The 10481-nt window shown below is 33.6% G+C and overlaps 1 protein-coding gene across 1 annotated transcript; it reads left to right on the forward strand.

Moving 5' to 3' along the window:
* The first annotated feature begins 5 nt into the window (after nt 1-5).
* On the forward strand, nt 6-10259 carry LOC134653441 (uncharacterized). Its single transcript, XM_063508806.1, has 5 exons — nt 6-87; nt 1028-1198; nt 9065-9182; nt 9937-10022; nt 10204-10259. The coding sequence occupies exons 1-5, from the start codon at nt 37-39 to the stop codon at nt 10219-10221; spliced, it is 444 nt and encodes a 147-aa protein (XP_063364876.1). The 5' UTR covers nt 6-36; the 3' UTR covers nt 10222-10259.
* Nucleotides 10260-10481: the final 222 nt, after the last annotated feature.

The raw sequence follows: 10481 nt of genomic DNA on the forward strand, positions 1-10481 counted from the left end.
GTGTCTGCAGTTATCAAAAAAAAATATAGAAAAAAAATGTTTTTGAACATGCTGTTTGTGCTGGCAATTTGCAGTAGTCATGCTTACGTAAGTTTTTTTGTCTGTTATTGATTTATGTAATATCTTTCAGCAGAGAAGACTGTATATTTGGTATAGAGCCTTTGTCTGGCAGATATGTTGTGTAGGGTCACTTATTTTAAATGTTCTTACAGTCAGCCATAGATATTGTCTGGCAAAGTGGCCAAATGTATCGGAACACATTCTTATTTTTATACTTTTGTTACAAAGGTGTGTAATATATTTTTCACCTCAGCAGCTCGAACAAGGGTACTTTGCTTCTTAAAAACAGTGAGCAAAATCGCATTTTGCTCACTGAGTGAGACAAAATGAGCAAAATGCGATTTTGCTCACTGTTTTTAAGTAGCAAAGCACCCTTGTTCGAGCTGCTGAGGTGAAAACTTAATTGTTGGTATATTTTAAGAAAACATGAGTGAATAGAGGTAAGATGATGAAGAAGGAATAAATTTTTCGGGTTCTCTAATATGTTCTCACTGCTGAGGTGAAAAGTTTTGTGAACTACACGAGATCAAAGTTATTTACATCTCGTGCGCTTTTGAGTCCCTTACTACGCTCAAGATTCTAAATTAGATTCACTCGCTACGCTCGTGAATCTAATATAGAATCTTTCGCTTGCACGGGACTCAAAATAAGCACTCGAAGAAATATTAAACTTTGATCTCTTGTTGTACAAATAACTATGCCCACTTCCGCCGTCTCTATCTATTTGGCGCTGACTGTAAAATTTAGTTTCAATTCTGGACGACATCGTACTTAGTCACAGTGGTGTCTTAAATAAGTTAAATAACTGTTAGGCACTGTCATTGTACTAAGGAACGATGCGGCCTACAAATTAAACAAATTGGTTGACTGAAATGTACTGTTTAAAAGTAATTATTGACTGAGTGATTGACTGTATTGAGATTTGAGAATCACCATTGCATATGCATATTTGAATTCACATTTTTAGGCCGCCATGACAGACGAGGAGGTAAAAATTCAATTCACGAAGTTCATAATGAAGTGTCAGAAGGACCATCCAGTCGAGATGAACGAGTTGCTGGCTCTGCAGAGTATGAAAGTTCCAACTAATAAGGAGACTAAGTGCCTTCTGGCTTGCGCTTATAGGGCTGAGGGTTCCGTAAGTTGGGTTTTACAGTTTTCAATAAGTAATAAGTCTAACATTTTATTAAGTAACTAGATAAATGATTAAGCTGAAAAATCTGCCAAACCTTCACTTTATCGAGCTTATAACATTCGGTTTTTGTACTTTTTCCTAACTTATTAGTCGACGACTACATTGGGTCCTGTAATACAGGGTTTCCTAGATCAGGACACAGGGACGTGATTTACTATGTCTAAATTTATACAATAAACTTTTTTCATTTTTTATTTTCATTCCTATTTTGACCACAGTGCCAGCTAGTCTTTCAACATTGTTCTACCGATTGCCTTCTAAAATAGACCACTTCTGCATTTTTCATTTAATTTTGCATTTTTTTTCCGTCTGATAAGTTTGGTTGACTTGTCATTTTGACTTCCACCAATGCGAACAATTATAGCACTGTGGACCACATAGGAATGTGGACAAGGATTTAGGCATGTTGACTAATCAGCAGGCCTCGGAGTTTTTTTAGCACGGTAAGACTAAGGAGAGCTATGGAGTCTTTGTTAACATTAAAATTAAATTCATACTCATACTCATCCTCATTAATTAAGTTCGTCCGAATCGTTTTATAAATACTTAGACTGCTTATATGTAATTAATTCTGTTTACATATATTTAATTAAATGTTATATTATAAAAAAGTAATAATATGTATATGTGTATGTTAATATTATTATATTACCCATATTGCAGTGTCATCGCCCCAATATTTTATTTAAGTACTTAACGTACCTACATACTATAATTACTGTTAAGATAAGGAACTATACGTTGTCACTGGCCGCTTTAGATAATGCACTTAATGCACTGTCAAAGGACTACCTCGTGAGGCTATATCTCTTAAAGATGAAGGGATGAAATCAACTGGATATTGTGAAGATTGCTGCCGTCACTATTGGTGTCTTGTAAATGATGCCCATGAATGCGACTTACGACGTTTATACTGCCCATTATGTGTGAACGAACTGTTTTGTAGACGTAAGGAAGAGTAACGCATAACTATTCTAAAATATTGTAGCTCTATATCAACCTTAATGAATAATAAACAGTTTTAATATCTATGGAATATCGTTTTAATATGTCGAATACGTATTACCAATGTTTATAATCATAGGTTGCATGTCTTAAGTACTTTTTTAAGTGATAGGCCACTTATGATTAAACCTCTTTACCTAAATATGTGTATGAGTAAATCAGATGTCACATTATGTCATGAATATATAGTTACGTATTTCGTTATTGTGATGATCGCTGATATTTATTAGGTCTAGAGCTGTACATAATTTACTTGTACTTAATTAATGAGGATGAGTATGAGTATGAACTTAATTTTAATGTTAACAAAGACTCCATAGCTCTCCTTAGTCTTACCGTGCTAAAAAAACTCCGAGGCCTGCTAATCAGAACAGTGGATCAAATTATAATGACAAGTTAAGAAAGTGACGAAATATGATTGTGGATAGATTTATAGCTAACTAGCTGTTGCCCGCGACTTCGTACGCGTGGATTTGTATATTGGTGGTTATATATTCTACATTAGCTTAGAACATTATGCAGGAAGAGATTGCGGTAGGACGGTTAATCATTTCTTAATTATTAATATTATACAACGCATGAGACTTTTCTTTCACAACCTACGAAGTTTCAAGCCCCTAACTGAATAAAATTGTCCTCGATGTAATCCCTCTAAACCCCCTTAGAAGATTTTCATGTCCTCTATTTAATAAAACCTACTACCTAACTACCTATTTACGAAGTTTCAAGTTCCTAGCTTTAAATAAAATTTGCACCCTAAGGGTTGAATTTCCAAAAACGTTGCAATTACTTTTTTTGTAATCGGCTATTATGCCTTTCTAAGAAGTTTCGAAGCATTTGTAATGGATTCAAACTTTCAACCCCTGTTTAACCCTGTTAGGGGATGAATTTTACAAAACGCTGAAATTACTTTTCCTGTATTTTAATAATATCCCGAAATACAAAGATTCTTGGCCCGCGTTCGAAAAAATGTTTGATATCCATACAAACTTTCAACCCCTTTTTCACCACTTTAGGGGATGAATATTCAAAAACGCTGAAATTAGTTTTCTTGTATTTTAATAACATATATTTTTACGAAGTTTCAAGTTCCTCGCTTAAAATAAAATTTGAACTCCATACAAACTTTCAACCCCTTTTTAACCCTGTTAGGGGATTAATTTTACAAAACGTTGAAATAACTTGTCCTGTCTTTTAATAATATCATCAAATACAAAGATTCAAGTCCCGCAATCTCAAAAATATTTGATATCCGTACAAATGTTCAACCCCATGTTTTACCACCTTGGGGGATGAATTTTTAAAAACGGTGAAATTTGTTTTCTTGTATCTTAATTTAATACCTTTTTGCAAAGTTTCAAGTTCCTAGCTTAAAATAAAATTTGCACCCTATGACGAACTTCCATCCCCTTTTTAACCCCCTTTGGGGTTGAATTTCTAAAAACGTTACTTTTTTTTGTAATCGGCTATTATGCATTTCTAAGAAGTTTCAAAGGATTTGTAATGGATTCAAACTTTCAACCCCTGTTTAACCCTGTTAGGGGATGAATTTTACAAAACGCTGAAATTACTTTTCCTGTATTTTAATAATATCCCCAAATACAAAGATTCAAGTCCCGCACTCTCTAAAATATTTGATCTCCGTACAAATTTTCAACCCCTTTTTTACCACCTTGGGGGACGAATTTTTAAAAACGCTGAAATTAGTTTTCTTGTTTTTTAATTTAATACCTTTTTACGAAGTTTCAAGGTCCTAGCTTAAAATAAAATTTGCACCCCAGGACAAAGTTTCATCCCCTTTTTTAACCCCTTAGGGGTTGAATTACCTAAATCATCGCAATTACCTACTTTTTTTGTCATCGGCTATTATGCCTTTCTAAGAAGTTTAAAAGCATTTGTAATGGATTCAAACTTTCAACCCCTTTTTAACCCTGTTAGGGGATGAATTTTCAAAAACGCTGAAATTACTTTTCCCGTCTTATAATAATATCCCCATATACAAAGTTTCAAGTCCAATACTCACAAAAATATTTGATCTCCATACAAACTTTCAACCCCTTTTTCACCACCTTGGGGGATGAATTTTCGAAAACGCAGAAATTAATTTTCTTGTTTTTTAATATAGTACATTTTTACAAAGTTTCAAATTCCTAGCTTAAAATAAAACTTGCACCCCATACAACCTTTCATTCCCTTTTTAAACCCCTTAGGGGTTGAATTTTTCAAAATCGCTTCTTATCTCTTGTACACTTTATAAATTCAACCTAGTGTGCAAATTTCAACTTTCTAGCTTTTGTAGTTTCGGCTCTGCGTTGATGAATCAGTCAGTCAGTCAGTCAGTCAGGACACTTGCATTTATATATATAGATAGACTAGCTGTTGCCCGCGACTTCGTACGCGTGGATTTGTATATTGGTGGTTATATATTCTACATTAGCTTAGAACATTATGCAGCAAAAGATCGCAGTAAGACGGTTAATCATTTGTTAATTATTAATATTACAACGCATGATACTTGTCTTTCACAACCTACGAAGCTTCAAGCCCCTAACTGAATAAAATTGTTCTCGATATAATCCCTCTCAACCAGAAGATTTTCATGTCCTCTATTTAATAAAACCTACTACTTAACTACCTATTTACGAAGTTTGAAGTTCCTAGCTTTAAATAAAATTTGAACCCTATACAAACTTTCAACCCCTTTTTAACCATTTTAGGGGATGAATTTTTACAAACGCTGAAATTACTTTTCTTGTATTTTAATAATATATATGCCTATATACAAAGTTTACAACGATTAAAGTCCCGCACTCAAATGAATGTTTGACCTCTATACAAATCTTCAACCCCTTTTTCACCACCATGGGGATGAATTATCAAAAACTCTGAAATTAGTTTTCTTCTCTTTTGATGAAATACCTTTTTACGAAGTTTCAAGTTTGTTTGCAACTTTACAAACTTTCAACCCCCTTTCGACACTTTAAGAGATGAATTTTAAAAACGCTGAATTTACTTTTCTCGTATTTTAATAAAATGCCATTTTACAAAGACTAACAAAAATGTTTGATCTCCATACAAACTTTTTACCCTTTTTCACCACTTTGAGAGATGAATTTTCAAAAACGCTGAAATAAGTTTTCTTCTCTTTTAATAAAATACCCTTTTAAGAAGTCTCGAGTTCCTAGCTTAAAATAAAATTTGAACCCCATAAAAACTTTCAACCCCTTTTTAAACCTTTTAAGGGATGTACTTTTAAAAACGCTGAAATTACTTTTCTTGTATTCTAATAAATGCCTCTGTACAAAAATTCAAGCCCCGCACTCACAAAAATATCTGATCTCCATACAAACTTTTACCCCTTTTTCACCACCTTGAGATATGAATTTTCAAAAACGCTGAAATAAATTTTTTGCAGTTTTAATTTAATACCTTTTTACGAAGTTTCAAGTTCCTAGCTTAAAATAAAATTCGAAACCCGTACAAACTTTCAACCCCTTTTTAACCCTGTTAGGGGATGAATTTTACAAAACGCTAAAATTACTTTTCCTGTCTTCTAATAATATCCCCAAATCCAAAGATTCAAGTCCCGCGCTCGAAAAAATGTTTAATATCAATACAAACTTTCAACCCCTTTTTCACCACCTTACAGGATGAATTTTCAAAAACGCTGAAATTAGTTTTCTTGTATTTTAATTTAATAACTTTTAACAAAGTTTCAAGTTCCTAGCTTAAAATAAAATTTGAACGCTATACGAAATTCAACCCCTTTTTAACCCTATTAGGGGATGAATTTTACAAAACGCTGAAATTACTTTTCCTGTCTTCTAATAATATCCCCAAATCCAAAGATTCAAGTCCCGCGCTCGAAAAAATGTTTGATATCCATACAAACTTTCAACCCCTTTTTCACCACCTTACAGGATGAATTTTCAAAAACGCTGAAATTAGTTTTCTTGTATTTTAATTTAATACCTTTTTACGAAGTTGTAAGTTCCTAGCTTAAAATAAAATTTGAAACCCGTACAAATTTTCAACCCCTTTTTAACCCTGTTAGGGGATGAATTTTACAAAACGCTGTAATTACTTTTCCTGTATTCTAATAATATCCCCAAATACAAAGACTCAAGTCCCGCGCTTGAAAAAATATTTGATATCCATACAAACTTTCAACCCCTTTTTCACCACCTTAGGGGATGAATTTTCAAAAACGCTGAAATTAGTTTTCTTGTATTTTAATTTAATAACTTTTTACAAAGTTACAAGTTCCTAGCTTAAAATAAAATTTGAACCCTATACGAACTTTCAACCCCTTTTTAACCCTATTAGGGGATGAATTTTACAAAACGCTGAAATTACTTTTCTTGTCTTCTAATAATATCCCCAAATGCAAAGATTCAAGTCCCGCGCTCGAAAAAATATTTGATATCCATACAAACTTTCAACCCCTTTTTCACCACCTTAGGGGATGAATTTTCAAAAACGCTGAAATTAATTTTCTTGTATATTAAAAATATATCTTTTTACGAAGTTTCAAGTTCTTAGCTTAAAATAAAATTTGAACCCTATACGAATTTTCAACCCTTTTTTAACCCTGTTAGGGGATGAATTTTACAAAACGCTGAAATTACTTTTCCTGTCTTCTATTAATATCCCCAAATACAAAGACTCAAGTCCCGCGCTCGAAAAAATATTTGATATCCATACAAATTTTCAACCCCTTTTTCACCACCTTAGGGGATGAATTTTCAAAAACGCTGAAATTAGTTTTCTTGTATTTTAATTTAATAACTTTTTACAAAGTTTCAAGTTCCTAGCTTGAAATAAAATTTGAACCCTATACGAACTTTCAACCCCTTTTTAACCCTATTAGGGGATGAATTTTACAAAACGCTGAAATTACTTTTCTTGTCTTCTAATAATATCCCCAAATGCAAAGATTCAAGTCCCGCACTCGAAAAAATATTTGATATCCATACAAACTTTCAACCCCTTTTTCACCACCTTAGGGGATGAATTTTTAAAAACGCTGAAATTAATTTTCTTGTATTTTAATTTAACACCTTTTTGCAAAGTTTCAAGTTCCTAGATCAAAATAAAATTTGCACCCCAAGACGAACTTTCATCCCCTTTTTAACCCCCTTAGGGGTTGAGTTCCAAAAACGTTGCAATTACTTTTTTTTGTAATCGGCTATTATGCCTTTCTAAGAAGTATCAAAGCATTTGTAATGGATTCAAACTTTCAACCCCTTTTTAACCCTGTTAGGGGATGAATTTTCAAAAACACTGAAATTACTTTTCCTGTCTTATAATAATATCCCCATATACAAAGTTTCAAGTCCCACACTCACAAAAATATTTGATCTCCATACAAACTTTCAACCCCTTTTTCACCACCTTGGGGGATGAATTTTTAAAAACGATGAAATTAGTTTTCTTGTATTTTAATTTAATACCTTTTTGCAAAGTTTCAAGTTCCTAGATCAAAATAAAATTTGCACCCCAAGACGAACTTTCATCCCCCTTTTAACCCCCTTAGGGGTTGAATTTCCAAAAACGTTGCAATTACTTTTTTTTTGTAATCGGCTATTATGCCTTTCTAAGAAGTTTCAAAGCATTTGTAATGGATTCAAACTTTCAACCCCTTTTTAGCCCTGTTAAGGGATGAATTTTCAAAAACCCTGAAATTACTTTTCCTGTCTTATAATAATATCCCCATATGCAAAGTTTCAAGTCCCACACTCACAAAAATATTTGATCACCATACAAACTTTTAACCCCTTTTTCACCACCTTGGGGGATGAATTTTCAAAAACGCTGAAATTAGTTTTCTTGTTTTTTAATATAATACATTTTTACAAAGTTTCAAATTCTTAGCTTAAAATAAAACTTGTTCCCCATACAACCTTTCATCCCCTTTTTAACCCCCTTAGGGGTTGAATTTTTCAAAATCGCTTCTTATCTCTTGTACACTTTATAAATGCAACCTAGTGTGCAAATTTCAACTTTCTATCTTTTGTAGTTTCGGCTCTGCGTTGATGAATCAGTCAGTCAGTCAGTCAGTCAGTCAGGACACTTGCATTTATATATATAGATGAAGTGGCAAAAGGACCATCCAGTACCTATTAAACATGAGTGAGTTGCTGGCTCTGCAGAGTAGAAAAATTCCCATTAGTAAGGAGACTCACGGCCCGCGGCCACGATTCAGTTTTTCAACCAATGACGTCACTTTTGACACTGACAGATCGGTATCGTATCGGCGTGACATCTTATAAGCATTGTGCGAATTGAGCCGTAAGTGCCTTTCTGGGTTGCGCTTATAGACCTGACTCCTGAGGGTTCTGTAAGTTGAGTTTCACAGATTTGAACACAGATTAGGTAATATACTTAGTCCTAAGTAGATGTAGGGCAAACACATTTTATTTATTTCAAGATACCTCAATGCACCTTAAGTAGTTTGGTCATAGAGAAAAAAATACATAGATTGCTCACTCCATACATCAGTTTTAGTACCAAAAAGACTATTAGCATCTAGCATCGAGTAGCGGAACTATCAGTACTGCTACTTGACAATAGATGTAGCAGTACTGATAGTTCCGCTACTCGATGCTAGATGTAGACACTGAAATTAATAGTCTAACTGATGTATGGAGTGAGCACTCTTGTCTTACTATATTTCTCTATGGTTTGGTTTTATTGAGGTGTGCAATCAAGAGTATTTGTATTGTTGAGGTATGTATCGACACCGACAGAAATTCTGACATTAAGATGATCTATATTACGCCTTCATGTCGTTTTCTTTTCCAGATGACTGATAAAGGAACGTACGATTTGGAACATGGCTACAAAGTTGCTGAGGTGACGCAGAAAGGCGACGACAAAAGAATTGCTAATGCGAAAAAATTGGCCGATGCGTGTTCTAAGGGTAATTTGATTAAACATTTTTATCCAGAGTTTTCAGGAGCTAAGGTTGTATTTTTACAAGTTTTTTTTAAATGCTCTTATTTAACTTGCAATGTATATATGTTTGTAAGGGTCAAATCTTGCCAGTAAAATTTGACCCACCCACTTCCCAACTTCCAATGAAGCTGAAAATTTGCATACGTATATATAAGTCGGGTGACAATGCAATATTATGGTACCATCGAGCTGATCTGATGATTGAGACACGAGGTAGCCATAGGAACTCTGTGATGAAACAACGCAACCTAATTGTGTTAGGGATTTTTAGAATTGTCCCGATGAGTGTGGAAAGTAAAGTACAGTCAGAGAAGTACCTAATGATTTTTTTGCCAAAATAGCATAGTGTTTAATTAAGCACAAAAATTGCTAATATCGATTTTGATATATAGGTATGAAGATTTCTTCTGCTGAACAAAGTGGTTTTCACAAGGCTTTAGGGGCTTTCACGGGGTTCAAACTGATTTTGTTATTTTTAAGGGGCGAATGTAGTTACAGGTCATACTTCAGTATTAAATGAAAGATTACTAGGAGTAGGTACAGAGGTACCTAGTACCTACTAGGTATGGGGTATGGGGTATGGGGCTAATAATATTTAGGTACTTATACATAATTATAATGTTTCATACATTTCGACGTTAGATGTTTTTTAGATGTAAGTAGGTATCCGGTATTTATAGTAAAAAATTGTAACCCTTGAAACAATATTTCGTTTCTAGTTAACGAGGAGTCAGTGAGCGACGGTGAAAAGGGGTGTGAAAGGGCTGCTTTGTTGTTCAAATGTATCGCTGAAAATGCCCCAAAGGTACGCAAACAAAAAAAATCTAACAACTATATTAAAAAAAATATATATTGGGAACTTTTTACAGGCCAGATCTCTCTAATGGCATTAATGGCAATTCAGATCAAATTTATATACTTACATGATATTTACTGATAAAAAAATCTATCTTTTTGATTACCTATTGATGTTGTTTCTTTTACAGTTGGGCTTCAAAGTTTAAATATTTAAACGCGAGAGGAACCGAATGCAGTTTTGTACTCCTACTACTATTCAAAGAGGTGTTAATAATGTCTGTAACTAAAATAAAAACAATCATGACTGCGTATTGAATTTAATTAATTTTGACGACTTACATCCTAATCCTAAGCATAGAGAAAAAAATACATAGAGTGCTCACTCCATACATCAGTTTTAGTACCAAAAAGACTATTAGCACCTAGCATCGAGTAGCGGAACTATCAGTACTGCTACTTGACAATA

Source organism: Cydia amplana, chromosome 13 (assembly GCF_948474715.1).
Source record: "Cydia amplana chromosome 13, ilCydAmpl1.1, whole genome shotgun sequence".
NCBI classification, from domain to species: Eukaryota; Metazoa; Arthropoda; class Insecta; order Lepidoptera; family Tortricidae; genus Cydia; species Cydia amplana.

Bases quoted from the DNA above. Each gene is read 5' to 3' on its own strand.
- LOC134653441 (XM_063508806.1), top strand. From the start codon at position 37: ATGTTTTTGAACATGCTGTTTGTGCTGGCAATTTGCAGTAGTCATGCT. The intron at 88-1,027 runs GTAAGTTTTTTT...TCACATTTTTAG, and splicing joins TTTGCAGTAGTCATGCTTAC to GCCGCCATGACAGACGAGGA. The intron at 1,199-9,064 runs GTAAGTTGGGTT...TTTCTTTTCCAG, and splicing joins CTTATAGGGCTGAGGGTTCC to ATGACTGATAAAGGAACGTA.